The 25,927-nt window shown below is 52.5% G+C and overlaps 7 protein-coding genes and 1 non-coding gene across 8 annotated transcripts; 2 read left to right on the top strand and 6 right to left on the bottom strand.

The window, feature by feature from the left end:
• Positions 1-2,533: 2,533 nt before the first annotated feature.
• On the top strand, positions 2,534-3,457 carry N0V96_009695 (uncharacterized protein; the record flags this gene model as incomplete). The annotated part of the gene is made up of 1 exon (XM_053190362.1): positions 2,534-3,457. The coding sequence occupies one exon, from the start codon at positions 2,534-2,536 to the stop codon at positions 3,455-3,457; it is 924 nt and encodes a 307-aa protein (XP_053052292.1).
• An 860-nt stretch (positions 3,458-4,317) lies between these two features.
• On the top strand, positions 4,318-6,888 carry N0V96_009694 (uncharacterized protein; the record flags this gene model as incomplete). The annotated part of the gene is made up of 4 exons (XM_053190361.1): positions 4,318-4,972; positions 5,027-5,590; positions 5,639-6,047; positions 6,096-6,888. 4 exons carry the CDS (start codon positions 4,318-4,320, stop codon positions 6,886-6,888), a joined length of 2,421 nt encoding a protein of 806 aa, XP_053052291.1.
• A 983-nt stretch (positions 6,889-7,871) lies between these two features.
• N0V96_009693 (uncharacterized protein) lies at positions 7,872-9,645 on the bottom strand (the record flags this gene model as incomplete). The annotated part of the gene is made up of 5 exons (XM_053190360.1): positions 7,872-8,031; positions 8,091-8,257; positions 8,314-8,628; positions 8,688-9,479; positions 9,592-9,645. The coding sequence occupies 5 exons, from the start codon at positions 9,643-9,645 to the stop codon at positions 7,872-7,874; spliced, it is 1,488 nt and encodes a 495-aa protein (XP_053052290.1).
• Positions 9,646-15,476: 5,831 nt separating this feature from the next.
• Positions 15,477-17,336, bottom strand: N0V96_009692 (uncharacterized protein; the record flags this gene model as incomplete). Its single annotated transcript, XM_053190359.2, has 1 exon — positions 15,477-17,336. The coding sequence occupies one exon, from the start codon at positions 17,334-17,336 to the stop codon at positions 15,477-15,479; it is 1,860 nt and encodes a 619-aa protein (XP_053052289.2).
• Positions 17,337-19,280: 1,944 nt separating this feature from the next.
• On the bottom strand, positions 19,281-21,047 carry N0V96_009691 (uncharacterized protein; the record flags this gene model as incomplete). Its single annotated transcript, XM_053190358.1, has 1 exon — positions 19,281-21,047. The coding sequence occupies one exon, from the start codon at positions 21,045-21,047 to the stop codon at positions 19,281-19,283; it is 1,767 nt and encodes a 588-aa protein (XP_053052288.1).
• A 1,032-nt stretch (positions 21,048-22,079) lies between these two features.
• Positions 22,080-22,940, bottom strand: N0V96_009690 (uncharacterized protein; the record flags this gene model as incomplete). Its single annotated transcript, XM_053190357.2, has 1 exon — positions 22,080-22,940. One exon carries the CDS (start codon positions 22,938-22,940, stop codon positions 22,080-22,082), a length of 861 nt encoding a protein of 286 aa, XP_053052287.2.
• A 547-nt stretch (positions 22,941-23,487) lies between these two features.
• On the bottom strand, positions 23,488-23,588 carry N0V96_009689. The gene has a single exon. It is a non-coding gene; the product is annotated as a tRNA-Ser (tRNA).
• A 679-nt stretch (positions 23,589-24,267) lies between these two features.
• SPT3_2 (Transcription initiation protein spt3) lies at positions 24,268-25,562 on the bottom strand (the record flags this gene model as incomplete). The annotated part of the gene is made up of 5 exons (XM_065758717.1): positions 24,268-24,302; positions 24,367-24,444; positions 24,573-25,173; positions 25,254-25,343; positions 25,530-25,562. The coding sequence occupies 5 exons, from the start codon at positions 25,560-25,562 to the stop codon at positions 24,268-24,270; spliced, it is 837 nt and encodes a 278-aa protein (XP_065612782.1).
• Positions 25,563-25,927: the final 365 nt, after the last annotated feature.

Raw genomic sequence — 25,927 nt, 5'->3', positions numbered from 1 at the left:
AACAGGCTTGTAACAGCAATTTTAGACCACCGCATCATTTCATGTTATCACTGCTCCCGAAAGAGTCTTGTAAACACCATCTGTTGTGTGGCTGTAAATTGAAGACCCTGAGATAAAGATGATATCGAATTCTCTATATTATTATCGGTGATTTCGTTTGTATCACTGTTGATCAGTATTGTTATGAACTCTATGCGAAGGATGGTACAGTATTGCTGGAGCTGATCGCCGAACTCAACGTGCCAAGATAGTCCACCAACACATCGTCATCCTTGTGCAGATCCTGCTGCACCCAAATGGACTGTATCGTATTCTTGACTGCCTGTATACTTCGTATTCGAACATCCCTTTGGGTTCTTTCGATCAAATTTATGATGCCAATCCTCTGCTCGTCACGTTGTGCCTCGCAAGCAAGAATCAGTAGAGGAAAGAAGTGTTCACAAGTGCATGACTGAACAGGTCCCTCAAAAGCCGCTTCCACCAGAGCATCAATGTTCGCAGGGGGTTCCCATGGGCTCTGCGAGGCTCGCACGAGATAGATCTGCGTCGCCATCTGGTACAGTTCAATGGCGAAGGCGGCGTCAGGGTCTGAAGCCGATGGGATGGCTGTTTTGACGGAGATGTCCCGGACCCTTCCGCCTAGGTCCTTGAGTTGATTCTGGTAACTTTCGTCTTGACTTCGGGGATCCCGAGGGTCTACTAGGGTATCGCAAACCTCGGAAAGCAGGTTAAGAATCGCATAAGTCGGATTCACGGGCGGTATGTTCTGCCAGGGCTATCAGGGGGGGAACGATAAACAGTCATGAGAGAATGGGCTCACAGGTCTGTATCTTGTTAAAGGAGGATACTGGAGATTCTGAAGTGTTGAATCCTGGTTGTTTGACGTCTTGGGAACCAAGTATTTGTGGCGCCAATGATGCAAAGCGAACCGAGATTGGGTTTCATGGTAATAAGCCCAGTTCAACAACTGGCCAACGTCGCTGTCATGCGGTTCGTTCTTCAGTTGAGTAGCGTGAATCATGTCAACAGCCCCCCATGTATGCCAAAGCCACTCGCCTGAGCCTTCCGAAGGTTGCATGATCTGTTTAATAGAAATAAATTAGGCAAATAGGTGCCATAAGGGGGGCGGAAATGTCGCTCACCTCGAAAGCTCCAAGAACCATAGACGCAGCCACATGCTGGGCCGCCTTCCCCAAGATCATGGTCTCGCTCGTCACAGAGGCTGATAAATAGTGAATTGCCTGTATCTTTAGCCTCACAGCTTGCTCATTGAGCCCATGGCGGTGTAGTGAAGCATAAGCAAGTAACGCATTGAGAAGGGCAAGCCCAGAATTTGTGTCTTGTATCAGGGCCATGCTCATCAGCGCGTTTCGAATTTTCCAGGTATTTTGACCAAATGTGACTAATGACCTGTAGGCAAAGTTTTGAACTAGAACATTTATCAACCATGAAGATCAGGGCTAGATATCTTGTGTTCTTTAAGCTTACAGTGATGGAATAGGTCTGTGTCCGTAGAACTAACTCCAACTTGTGGCTGCCTCAGGAGCCTTGGAAATGATGGCATTGTATGGCAACCCTGGCTCTGTAGGGAAGAGTAGCCATACAATTCCATGTCATGTGAAGTTGCATTCACGAAAAAGGGATTGACGGCATCTTGGTTCAACCGTTCAATGGCCGTCACTGCGGGTGTCTCAATACCCTTGAGTGCTCGTTTCTTATCGCCTTCCCTCGGCCATGACAACCGAAGTTCGTACCCTTCACATTTTCGCTGGGATCTGACACACTTCATGCAGGTTGGCAGAGCTCCGTCGCATTGAATTTTACGAGCTGAAGAGGCGTCGTAAGCAAAGTCCAATCCAGGTTCCTGCACGCATTACTAACCTGTACACGTCCAGCAGCACTTTCGTGTCTTCATCGCGGCAACGGGTGGGCCGGCATCTTCTGTTGCGACTCCGGTGGTCACTGTTGTCAGGTTAAATCGGTAGATGACGCAGTTCGTAAGGTGCCGTGACAAGCCCGGAAGCTTGGGCTCGGAGAAAGTTGCTGTCGCTGGGGCGCTGACATTTAAGTAGTCGCGTGCAGGTAAGTGAGACTAGCCATTTGTAAGCTATCCTCTAAGCCTCTTAAAGATGCATTACGAAAGGATCCCCGACTCCTCCCCATCTATCACTTACCCCACAGGAAGCAACTTTTATCGAGGCTAAGAGCTTTGTGCATCCCGCCGCTTGTCTGTTTTGGGCGGTTTGCTGACTTCGGACTTCACTTTTACCCGTCACCTCCTGCGACAAACGTCACGATTTGGCGCCAGAAAGTCCTTAGTATGGGCAAGTCACTGAGCATTACGAATCAATAGAATAGGCGCCCCAATTGCTATAGGATCAGGGCAATGGTGCACTTACTTGGATATAAAATATTCGCGTTCGACCTCGCATTGTTGAGCAGAAATTCACTACGTAGATTCATCCAGAACACTACTTTTCTGCTTCCACAATCGCTTTCATATCACACCAACCATATATAAGAAACAATCAACATGACTACCTATCTCATCACTCAAGCGACTGGCCAGCAGAGCCGCTCGGTCATCTCCCATCTTCTTCAAGCTGGGGCCAAGATCCACGCAGTGGTTCGCGACCTTCAGAAAGTCCATCCCAGCCTGCAGCATCCTAGCATCACCCTTTTCCAAGGAGAAAGCAAGAACTTGGAAGATGTTCTTCAAGCAGCCCAAGGTTGCAAAGGAGCTTTCCTGAACACGTTCCCATACCCAGGTCTTGAGGCCCTGCAGGCCAAGACCATCGTCGAAGCATGCCAGAAAGCCGGCATCGAAACTGTTGTCGCAGCTACGACCCACGGCACAGGAAACAAGGCCTTCTGGGATGACGATACCATCAAGGGAATCCAGCTACACCAGTACTTCTCCTCCAAGGCGGAAGTTGAGGAAATCGTCCGTACCGGAGGGTTCACATCGTATACGATTCTCCGTCCGGCTGTCCTCCATTTCGACTTCTTCGTGCCGGGTGCTTACGGCAACTACCCTCGGCTCCCTACTCATGGAGAAATCGACGACGTTCTTCTCAACGGTGCTCGTGTGCCTTACACGGACGCCAACGACGTTGGCAAGTACGCCGCAGCAGCACTGCAGAACCCTACCAAATTCAATGGCCAAGAGATCAATATGGGAAATGAACTCTACACCATGGAGGAAGTGCGCGACATTCTCGTCAAGGTCAGCGGCAGAAAGGTGGGAGTAACTAAGCGAACTCCCGAGGAGCTGGAAAAGCTAGGCATCAGCGTCTTTGGCCAAAAGTTCCATCTCATGTCCAACGTGAAAGATCTCAGTTGGACTACCCAGTCTTCAAAGGACGTTGGGGAGAAGTTTGGCATGCCTTTGGGCTCGATTGAGGAGGCGTTGCAGAGAGACAAGGCTCAGCTTCTGGAGTGCTTGCCTGAAAACTAGCCTCATGGAAAGATTGAATACAGAGTTTGTAGTTTTTGGAGTAGTTGCAGTATTTTAGCTCATTGAGCGTGTTTGAGAACTGACAATACATTTCGCATTTCGAATGAAATTTGATTTTAGGATACGCAACACTATATAGCTAGTGTCTATGATGCGAGGTGTACTGATTGCAAGTAACCCGCCTTCTTCCGTGACCGTGATTTTTCTATGGTCCACCGGAGGCCAACGTTAGTTCATCCCTTTTGGTGTGTCAAAATCTCTCGTTCTCTGTATCATCGCCATCTAAATGACTGGTGTAGCGGGGTCCGGCACCGGCGCTGCCCCGCAGAGACGGGGCAGTGGATAAATCAAGTGATTTACTTTGAATTTAACCGTAAACTCAGAAAACCCGTCATGACTAGCAGCAATGAAACGCTTGAAAAAGCTCACTGGAGTGCCTATTTTTGAAGCAGAGAGATAGGCAGGAAATAGTGGCTCGATCATGTTTCCTTCCAACGTGATTACTATCCGATGCTGCAACAAAGATCTTGGAGATTCGGTCAGGCAAGTGAAGAACAACGACATTATCTAGACTGCAGCGGGCCTGCCAAGGAGAGGGGACACAAAAACATACTGCGATAATCTAACGATGCCGGCGTACTAACCAATCCGAGCATCGTCTGCCGGCAATTCCCCATCATGTTTGTCGTTGTATGCGGGGAAAGTGGATATAAACAACTTCCAAGGTTGTAGATCACCACTCTGGAATCCAACGCTTCGGGTCAATGCTACCCGCCAAAATGTAATAAGAAGCGGCTATCCGCATCAGCCGGTGGGATGTTGCTTCTCGATGCCCTCTGTAGAGCGTGAATGCAATGACCATGGGAGTGCTTTACAAGTTTGCCATTGGCCTCAGTGGCGCCGTGGCCGGCCTATCCGGACTTGCGCAAGCAGACGACTACACGCCATACGTCGACCCATTTCTTGGCACCGAGGGCCCCGAGCCTGGGTCATCTTATCAAGGGGGGAACACGTTCCCCGGCGTAACACTCCCGTTCGGAGCCGTGAAAATCGGCATTGATACCACGAGATGGGATACCAGGTATCAAGCCAACGCAGGTTACACGGTCGAAGGGAATATCACGGCAATTTCCATGTTGCACGTCAGCGGCACAGGAGGCGCTCCCACGTACGGGCTGATCCCTCAAATGCCTCTCACGAACTTGGAAGGAGTGAATCTTCTCGACAACTTGACTTATATGCAGCCAAGAGCTGAGCAGGATGTAGCCGAGGTGGGATACTACAAGACGTCCCTGGAAAGTGGTGTCACAGCCGAGATAAGCGCCAGCATGCATGTTGGTATCATCAAGTATGAGTTCCCTAGCGACGGTGGCCGTCACATCTTGGTAGACTTAAGCCACTACCTGCCAACTCGTGGCAAGGAGTCTCAATGGTATAGCAATGGTCTCTTGGAACGCAGCGACGATGGTTCTTCGTACACTGGTTATGGCGTGTACAGGGAAGGCTGGTCTCTTGGTGAGTTAGCATGCGGTATGTCTTGAAGATGAAAGCTGACGTCGACTCGGAAAGGCGGCGACTTCAAGGTCTACTTCTGTGGACAGTTTGATAGCGTGCCCGAAGACGTCGGACTCTTCTCCGGCATCTACACGGACCCATATTGGCCCAATACCACAGACGTCAAGCCTTTCTACAATAACGACACGTCAATTAAAGGCGGCGTAGATGGATACCAGTACGCCGACCGAGTTGGAGGCATCTTTACGTTCCCATCTAGTGTCACTACCCTGACTTCCAAAGTGGGAATCTCTTGGATTTCGTCTGAGAAAGCTTGCCAATTCATCAAGGATGAAATTCCCCACAATGACCTCAACCAAACGGTCAGCGAGGCAAAGACTCAATGGAACGACGAAGTACTTTCTAAGGTCGATGTCAAAACTGAGAACCAGACGCAGTTGGAGATGCTCTACACCGGGCTTTACCATGCGCACCTGATGCCTTCCGACCGAACTGGCGAAAACCCTCACTGGGCGACTGAAGAGCCGTATTATGACGACTTTTACACGCTTTGGGACACCTTCCGCTGCACTCATGCACTCATCTCGTTGATCTTACCTAGACGCCAGGTTGATATGAGTAAGTATTTGGAGCCCCAATGGTTGTGATAAAGGCTTACAAGACCAGTCCGAGCCATGATCGACATTTGGCGACACGAGCGATTCCTGCCAGAGGGTCGCAGCCACAACCACAACGGCCGAGTTCAGGGTGGTTCCAACTCTGACAACGTTCTCGCAGATGCCTATGTCAAGAAGCTTGACACTGACGGGCTCATCAACTGGGCGGATGGATATGCCGCTGTGCGGACCAATGCGGAGGTACAGCCATACAATAACTTTGACTTCAATGACCCAACAGGAAGCACCAAGGAGGGAAGGGGTGCCTTGGATGACTGGAAGAAGTATGGTTACGTATCTGTCAACTATGGCAGAAGCGTAAGCAAGACCGTCGAGTACTCTCTCAACGACTTTGCCGTGTCGCAGATTGCCAAGGGAGAGGCGCCTGAGGAAGCGGCAACCTATCTGAACCGCTCCACGTAAGTCTTTTTCTCCTCTACCTGTGTCATAAGGACCATCACTTACAGTATCAGTGGCTGGCAAAAGATCTGGCTCAAGGATGCTAAGGCACTCAACTTCACCGGCTTCCTCGCTCCCCTCGAATCCAACGGCACAATTCTCCCAGGCTACAGTCCACTCGAATGCGGAGAATGCAACTGGGAGGCCATCTCTTACGAGGGCACGCCATGGGAATACAGCTTCACCGCGCCCCACGACATGTCCACCCTGATAACCTTGATGGGGGGTCCTGTCAGCTTTGAACATCGACTCGACACGAGCTTCGTACCCGGCTTGGCTGAGCAGGACCAAGGAAACAACGGAATCGGAGACATGATTTACAACCCCGGAAACGAACCCAGCTTCATGACACCGTTCTTGTACAACTACGTCGGACGCCGGCAATGGAAGAGCGTGATGAGGAGCAAGCATATTGTCGACGACTATTACCATGTCGGCGCGAGCGGCATCCCCGGCAACGATGATGCGGGAAGTATGAGCAGCTGGCTCGTGTGGAACATGCTCGGTCTGTACCCGGTTGTCACGCAGCCTGTCTATCTCGTTCTTTCGCCACGATTCGAGGAAATTAGTATCCGTCTAGGCTCGGATGGCGGACTCTTACGCATCACCGCAACTGGTCTTGAGCAAGGCCCATATGTTCAGAGTCTGAAGGTTAACGGAAAGGAGTGGGACAAGAGTTGGGTCACTCACGAAGATCTGCTCGGGGAGAACAAAGAGGGAGGTCTGCTTGAGTTTGTGTTGGGCGCGGAGCCCGCGGAGTGGGACTCGGGCGAGTTGCCGCCCAGCCCGGGTGCTCTTTGAAAGCTCGGTTTCCCAATTACACAGATATGCAGATGTGGTACGACATATACTCAATCTTGTACTAATATCGCCGAATTTTCACCAAAGGTAGTCAAACATGATGGTGCAGGGTGTCATCTAATCACCTTAACTTTATCTTGATAAAGTCGTAGTGCAGCTGTCAGGTTTGGGATGAGGTATGATCTGCGATTATCTCTTGTTCTTGCTTAGAAATCGCATCTCGGATGGGAAAGTATTTGTGCTGATATGAGTTATTTGGTCTTCTTGATCCAACTCATGGTGGGACTGCAGATCCAAGCGGACTTCAGGGTACAATCAATGTGATCTGTTCGGGTTCCGTGAGTCGCTTATGCAGCTACAGTGTCCTCAATGGGCAAGTCACAATGGCGAGTGAGACCTTCGGAACACAACGTCTTGGTTTCAATATGCGCGCATTCGCTTTCGCAATGCCTCGCAGGGATTCTCGTAAACGGCCTGCCACCCCAAAGTTGACCCAGGATTCGAAAGAAGCAGTCTCCAGCTGCAGGACTTAGGGATACCATGTTGGAACTTCGATGAACTAGGCCGATCATTAGCCACTACCTTAGGTAGTACCTTAGGTAGAGAAGAATTGCTCAGCAAATGGACACTTGTGTAAACGTCTGGTTCTGGTGTTATAGATGTAATGTTCTATCTCGGCAAGAAGGGCCCAATGAGTTGCGGTTCAATTGCAAGTTCTGCAAAAACATTCCCATGCTTTTGAGGTGTCATTACTGAGCAGCCTGGGCATTGTCTCTTGCTAGCAAAATCTTCATTGTTTTGAACTAACGATATGAACTAAGATATAAAAATACTATTCATGGCTAATAAGGAATACGCCTAAAATGCCCAAGAGCTATGTAACGTGTAGTCTATGTGTAGAACTTATGTGGAAGTGTCGTGTCAAGTATGATGAGACCGCATGATTCCTGGTTCGCGTTCCGTCCAGAGTGTAAGGAACGGGTTCAACGCCTGACCGGCTTCAGGTAGGCATTCAAAGGACCCTTCTCCCAAAGCAGGTAGATCTTCTGCCTGCCAGCCCAGTCGCGGCTGTCGTCGGCAATCTTGATGTCGAAGTTCCACAACATGCGGGCGAGAATGAGGCGCATTTCGACGTATGCCAAGCTGAGTGAGTGATCATGTCAGCGATAATTCAGTTCTGCATGTAGTTTGAGAGAACTCACTTTCTTCCAATACAGTTGCGGGGTCCAACGTGGAACGGCTGGAAGGCTTCTTTGTCGTCGCTGGCGAAGACGGGATCTTGCATCCATCTCTCGGGGTGGAAGCCAAAGGGATCGCGGAAGTTCTTCTCAGAGTGGTACATAGCCCACTGATAAACGGAAACAGTTGTCTATAAAGCGCCATTATTAGTTTCAGTCCACGTAAGGGCTTGAGGAGTCTACGTACGTCTTCGGGAACATAGTGATCCGCGATAGTCGCGCCACCCTTGGGGACAATGCGAGGCAGTCCAATAGGCACGGGAGGGTACAGGCGGAGCGCCTCTTCGAGGCATGCGAGGAGGTAGGGAAGGTTGCTGACGGAAGTGAAGTCGATTTCGCTCTCTTCCTTGAACGTGGAACGGATCTCGTCGGTCAACTTCTTGTGCGCGTCGGGGTTCGTGAGCAGGTAGTATGTTACGCCGGAAAGCAGTGTTGCCGTGGTCTCGGATCCACCAATAATGAGAATGCTGCTGTTGGCCTTGAGCTTCTCAAAAGTCATGTTCTGTCAAATAATGTTAGTCTTTCGCTTTCCTCAAAGGATTGAAACAATTTGCAACGTACCCAGTCCTCTTTCTTCTTCAAGAGACCCTCGATGAGGTCAGGACGCGAACCCAAATCCATGCGACGTCTGAGCTTCGCCTCGGTAAACTCTTCGTGGTGCGCTCTTTCGCGCTTGGCCTTCTCGGGAACCATGGCCATTATGAGCTTCATAACAAAGGGGTAGTGCTTCCCAGTCTGCAAAACAGTGCCCAATCGCGCCATCTGGAAGATCGCCGCAACCCAGGGGTGGTAGTCTGAGCCATCGAGACAGCCAAACGATTCACCGAAAGCCAGATCACCGATAACGTCGAAAGTAGTGTAGTTGTACCAGGCGGCCAGATCCAAAGGCTTCGCGCCATCATCTCCGTGCTGGTGAAGTCTCTGGATGAGGAGGTCGACATATCCCTTGATCATAGGCTGCTGGTCGCGCATGCTCCTCTCGCTGAAGCCGTGCGCCAGGGATCTGCGCAGAACGGTGTGCTCTTCGCGATCGGAACTGACGATATCGGATGGTGCACCGGGAACGGAGCGGTAGAACTTGAGCGACTTCTCCATCTCGGCGCCTCCCTGAGTCTTGTGGCCCATAATCTCCTTCCAGGCGCGGGAGTCGTGGAAGGCGAGCTCATCGGGGGCAATGCGCACGACCGGGCCGTACCGCCTGTGCAGGTCGAGCATGTCAAAGGGGAGCGTGCCGGTAAGCAGCTTGTAGCAGAACGGGATGCGGGATGTGCGCATCCATATCGGGCCGGGAAACTTTCGGAGCGGGTGGAGAAAGAGGCAGTAGAATGCTTGGGCGAGCTGGTAGGCGACGTACTGCAGAAAGTTTGTTAGATTGCGGTGTTCGGTCACGTAGTGTAGCCTCACGGAGCTGAAAAAATCAAGCTTTCAAGTGCCGGCCGGGGTAGAGCGGGAGACGGGGACTTACAACGCCTACTACCAGGCCCAGAGTGTTGACGAAGCCAAGTTCTAATAACTTCATGTTTGCGAAAAGAATTGGTTCTCTGTGAATGCCAGAACGCGACAGAGATGAAAGAGAGGAAAAGGTGAAAGATGCAGAGTTCGAGAATGAGTTGACAACCAGACCACAAATATCAACACAAGGCAGGGCGTTCCATCGAGCTGGTTTTATTCTCAACTTCAGACTCACAAGTTCAGACGAATGCGAGTTACGAGTACGATGATTAAGATGTCTAAGCCTTAAAGGCGGGGAGGGGTGTGTGTCTGCCTCTGTTTTTTACCTATGGCATCATGGTATGGCGGCGGACTTTAGGGTACCGTTTGAACTTGGTATTGGACCTGTTTCTCTCAGGTCCCATGTTTTGCAGAGGAATGGCGTGTGACAAGCGACCCTCCATCACCATCCCATGGTTGTCCCGTCCCCGGTATGCCATGCTTTGGATTGCTTCTTTTCCTCTTCTGTGGGAGAAACTTGAACCCCACCCATGGCGTTTCACTACAATTACCGACATGTCGAACAGATGGTGACCATCCTCGGCGTGGATCACATTAGTATAGCAGTAGCAGTAGCTTAGCAATCGCGGCCCGCAGCCGGTGATCAGTGCTCTACTGCTTGCCTCCTCCAGGGCAAGGCAACAGTAGCCCGTAGCCTGTAAGGCAAGTCCTGCAACGCTGTCGTGTAAAGAAAAGGGATCGGTCTCGTGTTCGGTCTCGCACTCTGGGACCCTTCCATCGTGGTCGTCGATCGTATGGCACCGTGGACGGGGTGCTCCGTGCCATGCGTGCACTGCATAAGGGGTTGGTGAAAGAGGAACCGGGAACACTGCAACGGTTCAGTTGCCATCAAATGTCTTGGGATGTGCCAAGTTGCATCTTGGGGGGGATTTGACGAATCAGAAAGTCATAATTACGATGCCGCGGCAGCTTTACTGCTTTTACGCGGGGATCTGGGCCGTTGAGTGGGTTGTTTTGGGGTCCGTCTTGGCTTAAGCTAGCCTCGAAGTTCGAACCCTTCCCTCCACCAAGTGCCCATCCGAGGATTCATTACTCGTGCTTTGTGTGGTGTGTGTGTGCGCGCGGGGGGGAACAACCATGACGAAAGACGAGACGCAGGCGGGCTTGTCATTGGAGACCTGGCGAGTTTGCTGGTTCGAGAGCTGGCTGCAGATCAGTACGACGTCCCGTCAAGCTGGATGAACCCCCAATCTCTGCGACGGGTTTTTGGATGACATCGACATCCCGAGACCGACCCCGAGATGGGCTTCCCAGAGATCGCCACAAGTGGTCGTGGCAGTGAATGAGACACACAATGGCAATAACGCATCTTGATGAGTTGCTAAGTCCGACGAAAGACCTGATGAGCGGAGTTTCTCCCAGCAATGGCAAAGTACCTAGTTGAAGACATGAATTTGATGCTGACCACTGGCATCGCGTGGACTACGAAGAAATCATGGTTTTCGCGGGAGTCGGGAGTGATTAGTTGTTGTGACCCACAAGCTTTCGGGAATTAAGCAACGCCTCGGAGGACATAACGAATCCGGGATTGAATGATGCTCGGCTTTACCTCTTGCGGTTACTTCTTGGTTTGTTAGCTGTGCCAAGTCGGGGGATTGTCGAGCGCCCGACTTTACGCGGAAAACCCTCGCAAATAAACTCTCCAGCTCCCCCCACTCTTTATCGGGAGGGAGTGACAGAGTGCTGGCTGTGTCGATATGAAGCGAGGCAGACCTGTTTTGATCGCGTTGCATGCCTCTGTTTCCCATCTCTATGCATCTCTTTTCCTTCGATGGTTCCACGACTTGAATCCCAAGTCTTTCATTCCCATTCATGACTTCACGCGAAACCTCCAGTTCTGTTCCAGTTTCAACGTCCGGCTCGTCTTTCCTCACTCCAGGCTCATGTGGGCATGTGCGTTGAGTGAACATCGAAGCTCCCGCCACGCATTTACGAATAGACTTCACGTCACAGTCTCATGATGGCGTCAACTCCTCATTCTGCCCAGGGTGTTTTGGAAAGGCAACATTCATCTCTGGGACCATTCGTGTTTACGTTCATCTCTACACTCATCGGCCTTGTTTTCCAGAAGACTCGAGTAAAGGTTCTGCCCTTGATTGGCACATCCGTCTGAAGATTCGCCCCAGCCACGCTCCCTTGACAGCCATGAAACTGCGCCGCCAGTATAGTTACGTGCAACATCTCTTTCAACACATTTGCATCACAGACTGCAGAGACTGAGCCATCTATCGTGTGCCCACAAAAGATGTCAAATATATAATTCAAACCAACAAACATGACCTTCCGTATCAAGATATTCTGCCCAAACAATTGGTCAATACACTTCTGCTGGGGTCCCGTAAAGTTTCGGCTGACCTGCAACTTGCACGCAAACCGCAGGGTCACGACCAGGACTTCCCCACGATCGGTCCGGACCGAAGGCCTTCGGCCGACAGGCCTCTTCTGCAGCAGATACATGCCCTTGATAGCAAAACTCTTGGCACAATTCATGATGGGCAGAAAACTTAAGTTTCAAGAGCTGAAAACGAGGCTTGAAATTGAAAAGGAGCCATCAACTGTTTGGCACTATCACAGCATTTGAAGCTGTCAGATCCCCAGTTGTATTTTACCTTGTGCTGACCAGAATTCGCTGCATGTCTGACCGCAAAATCGTCCCCAACGATGGATCGAGTGGCTTACAGGTCATCTGCCGGCCGTCGAAGCCAGTCCGTGAGACAGCATCTGAGCTGCAACATAAGACGACGCCTCTTTCGCATACCGACAGTAGGTTACGCTCCCGAAGACAGTTGTTAAAGTTCGGCGTTTGCCCCCTCGGAAACACGCAATTACCCCTCCTTTCCTCGACTTGCGTCCAGCTTCACCTTGTCTTTTGGTAGTCGCCAGCAAGTCTGTGGGAAGATTCGAAATCAATATTGTGCGACTCACTGCATCGATTGAGAGCGCCTGTTTCTCGTATGCTAGGTGCATCATGCTGGATATTGCAATCATCGGCGGTGGAATTGCCGGGCTCACGGCAGCCATCGCGCTCCGGCGAGCAGGCCATTCAGTGACGATATATGAAAAGTCGTCACTGAACAACGAGATCGGGGCCGCGATCAATGTGCAGACGAACGCATCACGTCCGTTGTTGGCGTTGGGAATGGACCCAGTCAGGGCGAGGTTCGTGATGGCCACGGGCAGCCGACTCGTGCGGGGGGATACCTTGGAGGTGACCCACGAACTCAACCTGGGGGCCATTGCGAATAGTTACGGATCGCCGTGGTACTTTGCGCACCGGGTCGATTTGCATGAGGAACTGAAGCGGATGTTGGTTGCAGCTGACGGCGGCCCGACTGTGGCGTTCAAGTTGCGGAGTGAAGTGACGAGTTATGTGAGCTTGCGTGGCCCTAGAACCTCAGAGGCTGATTATGTGCAAGGACGTCGACATGCTAATGATGTATTCAGAATCCGGACGCTGCCAGCTTTACTCTTCGGAACGGAACAGTCGTTTCTGCGGATCTCGTGGTAGTTGCGGATGGCATCCACAGCGGCGGCGTCGAGGCGATTCTCGGGACGCCCAATCCGGCGTTCCCAGCGGCGCAAGACAATTTTTGCTACCGGTTCTTGATACCCATGGATGCTGTACTTTCGGATCCTATCACTTCTAAGCTATTCGAAGGTGCTGCTGGAGGCTTCAGGATGTTTCTTGGGGATGGAAAGAGAATCGCCACGTATCCGTGTAGAGAGTACGTTGTTCCGCTGGGAGCCTCTTGGATTATCGACTGACGTGATGTAGCGGCGAGGTTCTCAACTGCATTGCTATTTTCCACAACGAGGTCGATCCTTCGAGTAAAGAAGGTAAGTCTTCACAAGTGGCCGCGAAGAAGGCACGCAGACCAGAGCCTACAAACTTTACAACACCAGGGGCAGCCGTGCTCAGTTTTACTGCCAGCTGGTTGGAAAGAAGGAAGAGTTGACTTGTATCATCAGATTGGCACAGCTCTGTCGAGAGATCAAACTTACTGGAGCTTTTTGACAACTTTCATCCCAGTGTGCTGGCTCTTCTTCGGTAGGTGGGGCTTCAATAGAGTCAGGTGCAAAGTCTGGAGGCTGACGCGTTTGACAGCAAGGCGAATGAAGTGAAGCAGTGGCCTCTACTTTACAGAGCCCCTATTCCAAGATGGAGAAAGGGTCGCATGACTCTGATTGGGGATGCAGCTCACCCAATGCTTCCACGTAAGGTTTTCGCCAAAGATGACATGCCTTGACTCACACCTAATTTGCTGGCAGATCAGGGGCAAGGGGGAGCGCAAGGCATCGAAGACGGTGTTGCCCTCGGCGTGTGTCTATCCAACACAACCTCAGAAGACGATGTAATAGAGAGATTGGAGGTATTCGAAAGAATTCGAAGGAATAGGGCCTCCGTGGTCACCATCTTCAGCAATGCTGGGCAAGAAGAGGCGGAGAAGATCAAGGAAGCTGCGTCAGAGTTCATACCTGTCGAGCATGTTCCCAGTGAGTTACAGCCTGCTCTCTCATTGCAATATCGATACAAAGACGCATATCTAACGGAACTGGGCAGCGAATCCGAGTGGCTTCTATGATTTTTACTTTAGTTACGACATCATGGAAGACTCGGCTGAGCATATGCGGAAGCTCGATCCCAACTTTAGGCTTCCAGAAGCGTTTCTGCGGAACGAGCCCGGAAACAGAGCCTTTCTATGAGAGAAGAACGAGCTCGGGCTGTATCAATCGAGGAGAGGAGTCGTGAATCGACGTGGGATGTCATGTGAGGTTGAAGTTGGCGACGACTTCATTCACGGGGTACTTCCTTCCACTTACTGAAAGTACCTCAGTCAAGGTACTTTGTAATGTTGAATATTGAAGGAAGGCACAAGGTACTTAGCTTGGGTGAAGAAGTAGCAATAGTCACTTCACGGTATTCAAGTAAGGGGGTCCTCGCTCACTCTTGACATTTGTGGTATTGGTGGTGTTGGGTCCAGACCCAGATTCTTTCTTCTCTCCTTTTCCTCTTCCTATCGTTACATCGATGAAGGACAAAAATTCCTATTCCTGTATATCTTTGACTCTGGCTCTTCCTAGAATCGCTCGTCTTTTCCGAGCGAAGCATTGCAGTCGGTGACTTCCCACGCTATCACAATATACTCGCCTCAGCGAGAGCGGCAGACTTCTCGAACTCTCCTAGTGACTCAGACCACGAACAAACGCGACCGATTTGGCGACCTGGCACCGCCATGGACCGAAGCCTCGACCAATGGGACGAAATTTCACCACTACTACGGTTTCTTGTTGTTCTCGGAGTGGTCGAGACTTTTGCCACCATCTTCTATTTCTGCGTCACACTGTGGTGCCTGGCTAGACATAAGAGGACGATCGATGACGAGAACATAGGCAGCATTGCCACGCCCATTTCCCCCATTGCATCACTAACCCATCCGTCTACTCCTTCAATAGCCTCCTGTCAGAGCCAAAGACTTACGCGATATCCACGGCGGCCAGCATCGAGCATGGGATGAGGAGCCAACCCCGCTAGCTCGCGTCGTCTTGGTTCCTGAGCGAAGAGGAGGACCCAAGCAAGATACTTGGGAGCCTACTCATCTTTCACCTACACCATCTCTTGTAGCACCAGCCGCTCCGTTGTATGCCATTTCAGAGGCAAGCCTCAGCAGATACTCGCTGACACTGCTGGCACTAAAACCCAACGGTCGGTCTTGACTACAGGCAGCAGGCCTGCGTTTGGAATACATGGGATGGATGGGATCCTGATGAAGGATAGACTTTCTTCACGGAATTGGCAGGCCTACTGATACACTCTACTAGTATACACTTTTCACCCACTTAGCTCCTGTCTTCCGCCCGTGACTGTTGCTCCGGTGCGTAGACGCGCTGAACTGCGCGGTCGTGAGCCGCCTTGAGCAGCACCAGCTCGCGTTCGTGTCTCCTCCGCATCTCCCTGGCATCGGGAGGCAGCATCGTCTTGTACAGAGTTTCTCTCGCCTTGACCTCGGTACAGCGCGCCAATACGGCAACGCTTGCCAGCCATGCGGCCAGGAACGCAAGGAATGATTTCTGTCCCACCAGCCAAGAGTCCAGGCCGAAGAAGTGCACCACCAGCAGCGTCACGCTCAGCAGGCATTGAGCGATGGGCAGTGCCAAATCCACGATGGGCCATACATTTGGACCAAAGGCGCCTCTATCCTTCATCTTTTCTTCGTAATTCATCAGTTCGTTTTTCCACTTGAACTCGCACTCGTGTGCTGACTTCATGTCCATGAGGCGCAGGTGGTATGCCTCCGTGGCGTATACAATACGCGAATGCCGCTCTTCGTACGAGTTTTTAGGTTCGGCCCATTCGAAGAAGAGGGCATCAAGCTCAGCTTTGGCTTCACGGACCAGTCGCGCCCGCCGGCGGGGCGTATCGGGAGCCTCGACTCTGGTCCCGGCGGGTACTACTTGAGTTGGTGTTGATGACCTCGTCCTCATTGATAATAGAGGAGGCAAGGTTTTGTCAGTTTCGATGGTTGGAGATTTCCCTAGAAAGTCTCCTGATTCGTACTCGGTTGGATCCGAGTCTATGGGATGTGCCTCATAATCGTCGTCGGACCTATAATCGCTTTCACCGTCACTCTCACTTTCTCCGATCTCGTCCTCATCCTCGCCTTCATACTCAACGTCGTCGTCCTCGCTTTCCTCGGCCATGAAGCTAGAGCCAAAATGGTAGGGGTCCTGTTCGGCGCTCTCACGCGCAAACATTTCGCAGATTTGGACCAGCGCATCGACGCATCTCCTGTCCAGCTGTGAATCATCCTGCACCTCCTGCTCCCTCCCGCACACCCTACCGATCGTGTCGATGCACTTATTCACAACGGCAAACTTTGCATTCTGTTCGGTTACGCTTGCCGAGGTTGATGCAATCGCCGCCCCGGCCTGCTGTTTGGCCAAGTCCCTCAGCTCTTCCAGCGTCTCCTCGACCTTGTCCAGACGCTCCACCACGTTGGAAAAGCTCCCCACCGATTCTGTGGGACTATCATCCTCATCCTGTTCCGGGACAGCCTGTGGGAATGACGCGAAGCACATTTGAGGCGCGTACATGGGCGAGGGCGCCGTTTGCGGTCTCTTTGGCAAGTTTATCGTGCCCGGCGAAATTGCGCTCACCGGCGACATGGGCGATATGGTGGTGCTTACTGACGACCGCCTTTGAATTTCTCTCCACCCTTCCACCATGCGCTTCATAAACGCTGCCTGGTCGGGCATGATCTTGACGACCTCATCGGCGGCACTGGAGATGAAGTCGTCCGGGAGGAGAACGGGACAGGTTGATGAGCGGCGAAATGGCGGCATGGAGACTGCCGTAGATGGGCGGCTGCTGTAAGTGGCCGTCGATGGACGGCTGTTGTAAGTGGCCGTGGACGGACGGCTGTCATTCTTCTTTTCGGTGCGTTCTGACTCGGAGGTTGTATCCTGGAGCTGCTGGTGCTTGTAGGCGTCGACCTCGTCAAAGTAGCCATCTAGACTTTGTGACGACTTGCGCGATGAAGCGGGCGTCTCGATACCGTCGTAATTTTCGTCCTCCTCATCCCCCTCTTCCTCATCGTCGTACTCATCGCTGGAGAACATGAAGTCACCGAGTTCCTCAGAGAGTCGTCTTGGTGCGAGGGCGGGGGACCCTTGTCGGGGACTAGCTGGGAGATCCCTCATTGTGCCGGTGTGAGTTGCTGTGTTGTGTGCGTGTATAGTTGATGAGTTGTTCAAAGTCTCAAAGTGAGGCTCCGGTTTTGAGAATCATGGATGAGTGAGTTGTTGCTTTGCGTGGATGATGGCAGTTTGAAGTGTTGGTCTTGGTCAGCTTCCCAGTGGGCGCTGGCTGGTTGGGATGGAGGGATTGCGGATTGCGGCAAGGGGGGTGAGGGAACGGAGGGATGCGAAAGGGGAGGGGACCCTTGGCGCGGGGTGAGTGGGCTGGGGGCTGGCGGTGAGTGAAAAAGGCCGCACGATGGTCAGTTTGCGTTGCTGCTGAAGGGCTGCAATTTTGATTCCTCCAAAGAAAAGAAGAGAAGAAAGAGCACGATCCCTTTCTTTTGAGATCTCGGGGATATTTTGTTATGACGAAAAGGAAAAAGATAGGATGGAGCGATCTATAGAGCTAGGATGAAACCTTTCGGAGACGGGTTGTCGTGGTTTGTGGTTGTGGTTGGGTGCAGTCTAAAGAATAGCTGCAGCCAGAAAAGACTAAAAAGACTGAGAGACAAAAAACGAGAAGACAAAGACAAAAGTAGTAGTAGTGTGTAAGGTATGTAAGGTATGCAAGTCTTGCAGATGCGCGCAGAAGAAGGTGTTTCCGATCGGCGGTCAAGATAAACTTCGGTCAAGACCTAGGCACGGACGGGACGTCCATCCACAAACATGAGTCTATGACTGCTGTAAAGGTTGACAAGATGGGAGGTGTACAGTAAGTATGTATGGATGAATGTATGAGCAAGTGGATGAAGTGGATGAGTGAGTACCAAAGAGAGAGAGAGAGAGAGAGAGAGAGAGAGAGAGACAGAGGCAAAAAGAGTGGAATCTAACGCATGAAGAGAGACGAATGATACATGGAGAGAGAATGAGGGATAGCGCGCCTCTCGAAAGGGATATCCCAAGTCGAATCACGCGAACGAAAGGTAAGGAAGGTGGTGAAGATGGGCGGATTGGAGAGAGAGAGAGAGAGAAAAGGCAGACAAATCGGCCGTTGGCACATGCGAGTTTGCGTGTGCGTGGATAGTGGATTCTGCAGCACTTTAGCTGGGGAGGTGTCGGTTCGTTCCAATTCGTAGCTTTGGCGGTTCACATTCGTTCTGGATGGATCTGAAGGACTGACAGGGGTTGATGCGTCACTCTAACCAAGATGGAGAAGAACAGAGGTGAAATGAATCTGCGAAAGAGTCTGGGCTGGACAACACAGTTCTGTCGGTCTACGGTCTACCCGTCCATCGGTCGAGACCCCTCCAAGGTGGTCGGTCGGTCAGCAAGTTAAACATCGGATCGAAATAGAGATGATCATAAGTAAAGAGAGTCAGGGTTCGCAGTTTGTCGTCAAGTGTCGTTACCCATTGATGTATAAATGCAATATCGTATTGTACAAACTGTGTCCATCCCATCCATCCCTCGGAAACCCTACCAGGTGGAAACCCCCAAAATAAAAAAACCAAACGACGGCCAGTGATGGCCAGTGGTATCATAATCTTCGTCAATGCAATTTTTGGCCATCTTCTTCTTCACCCTACCCTTTTGTCGGTGTCCCCCCCTCCCTCCTCTCCTCTCCTCGACCAAATGTCTCCATAAAGCGCGGCCCAAAGCCCACCTGCATGATGCCACGTCAAATATCCCCTGTAGCTGCAGCAAAAGGGCAGCAAAAAATAGGCAGAGGAAGAAAAAAAAGGAAAAAGAGGTCCCCAAGGACCCAAAAGACCCCTCCTCGGCTAGGAACAACGCCGCAGCCGCCGTGCTATCCCCACACACCGCTTTCTGCCCCCCAAACCCAGCCACCTCACCGGACGAACCATCCGCGGCGGGGATCGCTTGTGCGCTTGCACCAGGGCCTGGCAGAGAGAGGCAAGGTGCACTGCACACGCGATCGTCTGTACCCTATCCGTACGTCGGGTTTCAACTGTAACTGTACTGGATCCCAAGTCCGACCTTTGGGTTGTCGCCGCCAAGGGGACCGCCCACCCGCATCTTCTTGGTCGGGCTCACCCTATCCGATCGTGTTTCTTGACCGTGACCGTTAGACACACCCCCGTTAAACTTGCGCTTGTCCGCACCACTCTTAGTGATGCCAGAGAACAGCTTCGCCTGGAGTCTGGCGCTCTTCTCTGCCGGCGCAGGTGTGCCGTCGCGAGAGCCAACAGAGCTGGCAACTTCGAAGCTCTCACGGGGATCGCGGCGTAGCATCTCGGACGCTGCCTGGCTCGCCTGGCTCTCGTAGACTTCCTCCTCGTCCTCGTTGCCGCTGCCGCCGGGGAGGGGACGGCGAGTGCCAAGGGAGTTGCGAGACGCTTGCGAAAGGAAAGAAGCCGACTTGGCGACGGACTCGAGAGCCTGGCGGGCAAGCTCCTCGTTGTCATCGGCCGAAATAGTGCTCTCGCGGCTCTTGCGAGCGCGCTCTTGAACCCGCTCCTGGATGGCCGGTGGCGGCGTGCCAGGAATCATTTGGGAGTTGCTGTACCGGTACCGAGGCTCGCTCTGGGGCACCAGGTTCACAGAGGGCAAGAGGCCAGATTGCTGCTCGTGGCGCTGGGTGCGGGAGAGCGGCGTCGTTGGCAGGGCGGACAGAGACTGTGCGTTTCGGGTGTGCTTGGGAGGCATGCGGGGCGCGGGTCTGACCGCCGTCGTGGGCGTCGAGGGCGCGCTGTTGTTGTCCTGGCTGAGAGCCTGCAGCAGAGCCGCAATGGGCTCGGGGCCGTGGTCGCGGTCGACCACCCTGGCCTCGCGGTTGGCCGACCGAGGCGTCTGCTGCTTGGGGGTAGCTCGGTGAGGCTGCTGGGGAGTTGAGACGGTGGGCTGCTTGGGCGTCATGGCACCGTGAAAGATCCCGCCTGGGCTGCACAGCATGTGAAAATGTTCCCGATTCTCCCGGATGCGGTTCAATAGCATGTCGCGCTCCTCTGTGAGGCCGATAATTTCCTCCTCCTTGTGTGAAATAACCTTCTTGGCCATCTTGACTCGGCGCACGAGGCCTTCGTTCTCGTCCATGGCCTCTTCATACCACATCTTCATCTGGAGGTACTTCATTTGCGCCGATTCTGATGCGGCGCTGAGTTCGCGGACGGCATGGCGGGAGTACTCTGCTGTTCTGAGGGCCTCAATCTCTCGCCTGGTCATCTCGTGCTCCACGGCTGCCCTCTTGGCATCTTCGTCCGCCTGGAGACTCAGCAGGTTGTACTGAAGCTTGTGGTGCGCGGCCTCCATCTTCAACTTGGCGTGTTCTGCGATGCTAGCCTGCATCATGGCTCGAAGTTCGTCTGCGGTGGCTTCGACGACCTGCTGCGGGGCGGGTGGGATGTATTCCGTCCCAAGACCTCCATCTCGTCGTACCGTCGCGTTGTGGCCTGTGGCGGGCGGGGAGAAGAGAGCGGATCGCTGAGAGGCGCCGTATGCGGTCTGCAGAGCGCCGTTGCCGGTGTGCGCGAGCAATTGTGATGAGGGGGGCGGCGTCAAGGACGAGGGAATGACGGCGGAGGAACTCAGACGGTCGTCGTTGACTTCGGTCTTGAATGATTGGTTGGATTCGGCGGGCGATGCGGGCACTTCAGTAGAGGGGAGTGTCACTTGTGATGAGTTCAATGCGAGGACGTCGTTGTCTTGAGGTGTCGTGGGAACGGTTGTGGTGTCGTTGGGGTGCTGGGCCGCAGCATCGGGGGCGGTGGCCATAGTGGAAGTGGGAGCGATCGTTGGAAGCAAGCGAGCTACCCTTAGGATGCGATCGGATAGAAGGTGTGAATGTTGGTAATTAATTGAAGCTATAGCAACGCGGGGTAGCTGTATGTGCGACTCTGGTAGAGAAGTGCCGGTCTGGGAGCTTGAGGTGGGTGAGTGCGGAGAGGAGGCGTCGCGTTGAGAACCACGTCAGCGATAGAAACAAGGTAGCGTGGATTGGTTCAGAGAAGCCGGCGAAGACAGAAGCAAGACAGAGCCGAAGAGCGTTGGGTTTGATGCAGAGATATAGAGACGAGGTGGCGGGGAGGAAAGGGGGAAAGAGAGCAAAGGCTCCTTGGTGGTGTCTCTGTGCTCAACCGAACGCTCTTTGTCTTCCGCACGGTTTGACGGTGGACGGGTGGTAGCGTGTGTGTGTGTGTATGTGTATGGTGTGGTGTGGATGTGGTGGTGTATTGGCGATGGTTGGTGGGCGGTTGCTGTGGGAGCAGATGGAAACGGAACGGCGCCAGAACCCAGAGCAGAGAGCACGAGCCAGCGGAACACCAACAAAAAGATGGAAGACAATCAGCGGACGGCCGGGGCTGGGGAGGAGGTGGAAGTGGACGGGGGAGCTGGGCCGCGAAGGGAAAAAAGCAAGAAAAAAAGAAAGGCTGGCGGTGGGCGGCTGAGTCGACGCTAGTCCCAGACAGGATTCGGGGTGGGCTCGGTGAATGTGGAGGTGAGTGAGGTGAGTGAGGTGAGGAGCATGGGCCAGGTCAAGGTGAAGGGTAAGTGATTTAATTGGTTTCTTCACCGAGACGCTAATCATTCCGTCTTTGTGCTCCCAGGACTGCCCCTTTTCTGCTAATTCATTTTCACAAAAGCCACCAAGGGCACCAGAGGCTGGGAACGGAAGCCGATTGCTATAGCCTCATTAACTCCAACCTCCAATATCCCTATAGGGTAAGGATGATACTGTTTTATGTTTTCTTTCGTTCCCTCTTAGGTAGGTATCCATTGACTCGCGACTATCCATCCGTACATTAATCACGCCTTGAGGTATCCCAGAATCACCTCCTTAAACTGCTCAAAGTTGTCGACAAACGGGACGTGACCCGCGTTCTTGATCAACTTGAGCTCAATCTTGTTGTCCTTGCCAGCCGCCCTGAATCCCTTCTCCACCTTGTCCCGCATCTCCTGCATCGCCTGGGGAAGATTCGCGTCCTTTTCACCAACAACCAGCAATGCTTCATCAACACCAGATCCAATCCTCTCAAACAGTGGTCGGATATCGAAGCTGTCGTTCTGCAGCGCAAAGCAACACGTCTGGAATCCCTCCACGGTAGTCTGGTTCATGATGGCGCGTGCCCGAGCCGCTTCCTCAGGGTTGGCCTTGATCCATTCGGCGCCGAACCAGCGGTCCATCGTCTGGTCGACCTGGGCCTCCATGTTGCCGGCCTCGCCCGCCGCTTTGGCCCGCGGGCCGAACAAATCCTCCACCCCGGCGTGCTTGGGCGACGAGCTGATGGTGTCGCAGATGGCAACCTTTTGGATGATGCCGGGGTACTTTGTCGCAAAGTAGAAGCTCGTCGCGGCGCCCATGGACACGCCGATCCAGGCAAACAGCTTCTCAATCTTGAGAGACTTGACCAGAGAGTGCACGTCGTCGGCTATCGTCTCGAACTCGGTGTTGAGCTTCTTTGGTGCGGACGACTTGCCGTGGCCCGGCTGGTCAAAGCGCAGCGTACGGAAGCCGTTGGCGTGGAGAACCTTGACAACATGATCCCAGAGCGTAAAGGGCGCCGCAAGCGAGTTGGCTAACAAGACGACGGGCTTCGAGTCCGGGCCCGAGAGGTCGTATGAGAGAACGCGGCCGTCGGGGAGGTTGAGTTGCTGTGCAGATGCCATTTTGAATCCCACTCTTGTACAAATATTGAGTGCTCAGATCGTGAGATGATGCCTGTTGATGCTCGACAGCATCCGCAGAGTACACACGACAGGTATGAGTGTTGTAAAGAATGCAATGAACTAGATCACAGTACGAAAAAGCTACGGAATGAAGTGACGGACCTTCCGTGATTAATACCACAGAGACGACAACCTCAACCTTTTGTGACTTTCACGTCATCGTCATGTGACGGCCGCGGGGTCGGATCGGAGTGGCAGCTTTCGGGAACTGGCAATGGTGGGGTTGCCTCCTGCCCGGCACCCGATGGTCTCAGACTCCACGTTCCAGCCTTATCTAATCAAGATACGTACACTTCCTTTCAGGTAGGTACCTAGCACGGGCCACTCAAGCTCCAGCTCAAGCTCCTGCCTCCAGCTTCTTCTCTCTCACTCGCATCACGCACAACCAGCTCAACAACGCTCCAAAGCAAAAACTGAGTTGGGCAAATCATTAAGAGAGAACACCCGAAGAAACTGTGCGAAAGATAAAAGTGCAAAAAGTAAGGTGCGTCAAGGACAGGATTCGAACCTGCGCGACCGAAGCCACTGCCTAATCTGGAATCAAGGTTTGATAGCAGGGCAGCCCATTAACCACTCTGGCACCTTGACTAGTGACTATTGTTGAAATCCGAACTCCCCCGACGCCCTGAGTACCGTCTGCGCAGCACCCCAGCCGCCCGCTCATGGAGCGCGATCGCAGCCGGTATACGATTTCGCCTCAAAGGTAGGAAGGGGTAGGAAAGCTCGAAATTCGTGTTTGCGCAAGAACTGAGGTGTAGTCGACCAACATTGGCAAGCTGCTTGAGAATTGTATGGGAAAGGTAACGATTAACTGGCAGGAGAGAGGAAAGAAAACAAGTCTAAAGCAAAATGTCAGAGAGAAAATCTTTCAGAGCTAGGCACCTTACTCGGTCGCAATGGCCACTTGCTGCCCCTGGTTCACTGCAACCTAAAAGTGTGGTGGCGGCAACAGAACAGCGAATAACCGTGCTTGACGGCGTCACTGTCAACGGCCCATGTTTTGAGTTTACTTGATTGTCTACCAAAGAAAAAGAACAAACATTGTTTGAATTGATTGATTCTTTCAAGATGAACTTGCTTTTTCTTGAAATTCACAGTCAGTCTATGGAACTTTCAAATGAATGGTAGCCTATATGGACCGTGAGAGATGGCAATAATGGATCAGAACCCATCCAAATGTGTTTATCAAATGTGAAACATCAACTTGGTTGGGTAGCAATCAGAGGTATAAGTATTTGTATGACAGCACGTGAAACTGTCACAGCGTTCACACAAAGAAGCCAGTATACAGCGGTTTCAGAGCTATGATGGATTCCTGTCAACTTATGCTCCTCATCACTCCCAACCATGAATTGATAATACTCACAAGTCTCAGAGCGGGTGGTTGCAAAAGTCGAGTCCCATTCAGCAACGCCCGACTCTTCTTCGGTCTCCCTTGCAACTGCTGGAACGCCATCCGGACATGCCTCTCATCAACTGGCTTCCTTAGACCCTCCGGTTCAGCAAATAACCCACCCAGGCCCACCGTCAGCCCTCTTTCTTCTCCAGCTAAGGCCGTCCCCTCTCTGAGACGGAGCGCCTCCTGCTTCTGGACTTTAAGTGCCTGTGCCGTCAAGTTTTGCACCATTTCACCTGTCAGGAACCCCAGAATATCCATCACATCATCATTCGGCTTGTTCTCTGCAATCACGCCCAATCCACACCACTCTCGAAACCTCTTGGCCTTGCGGTAGGTCAGCGACGCATGACGGTACTCTGACCACGTCGCGTACTCGGCAACAGTCATATCCCTCGTCCGCTCATCATTTCTCCTCAGCTTCTCGAGCGCGGCCTCGTTGCTTGTAATCTCCACCAGATCCTCCTGGCTCGCCTCGGTAACTTGTTCAGAAAAGTAGGACGCCGCGTCCCAGGGGAGTGTGACGGTAGGCAACTTGGCCTTGCCGCCGGCAGGGGCGTCGTCTGCGGGAGCGACGACGTTTTCTTCTAGGTCGGCTTCGTCGACGAGGCCTTCTTTTTCGTCAGAGTCTTTGACGGTTCTGCGGATGGCTTTCCAGGTGAGGAAGATGCGGAGGCGTTCGACGCGGGCTTTGTCGTGGCGGACTTGAAAGATTAGGTCATTGTTGGAGAAGACGCGGGAGCCGCGGCGGGCGGCGAGGTCGTTGGCTATTCTGAGCTAAATGGTGGTGTTCAGTAGATGATCAACATTATCGTGGGAAGAGAGATCCGAAGGGGAAAGTGGCGCGGGTGAAATACCATGTGAACGACTTGATCTCGGATGATTTCCTCAATGAGTTTGGTGGTCTGGATGGAGACGTCCTGGGTCTCTCCTGCAATGTACATCATCTGTTCGGTATTGAGTCACTAGTCAGAGATGGCGTCGCTTTGGCACGAGGTATCGTGATACAAAAACGGAGCCGTGAAAGGGAGAGGAACAGGGCGGTTCATTGAAGCACATGGATGCCAACTAGAGGTGTTTCCATAGGTGGGGTAAAACGTGTCTAAGCATCACTATGATTTGAAAAGACTCACCTGTTGAATCTCCTGTTTAAACTTGGGCTCCATGACCACGGCAGGGGCCGGGTGGTATTCTGACCCAAGACGAGGGGAATTGGGTGGATGTCAAGCTAACGGCCAGGGAAGGACGGTAACATAGAATTTGAACCAAAACAAGCAATGACCGAGTTCCGAATACGATATACAGAATTCTGAGGACTCAATACTGTAGGCATGGCGAAGATGTCAGTGGAAGAATTCATCTTGGCTATTTTATACAAGCGTGTAAGACGCTGTTGGTGCGAGATCAAGACTTGACACTGTGCTCTTACAGCTGGTGGTGGTGCGCGAGTTGGGGAGACAAATTGGGGACAAAAAGGCGCGGGGATGGCTTTACTTCGATCAATTTTGTCGATTGAAGGCCGGGTTGCTGA

The sequence above is a fragment of the Colletotrichum fioriniae genome (genome assembly GCF_027942845.1).
Source record: "Colletotrichum fioriniae strain IMI 355084 chromosome Unknown scaffold_12, whole genome shotgun sequence".
Classification (NCBI taxonomy): domain Eukaryota; kingdom Fungi; phylum Ascomycota; class Sordariomycetes; order Glomerellales; family Glomerellaceae; genus Colletotrichum; species Colletotrichum fioriniae.
Note: the sequence above shows the minus strand (reverse complement) of the source record. Positions and strands in the feature narration are given on the sequence as shown.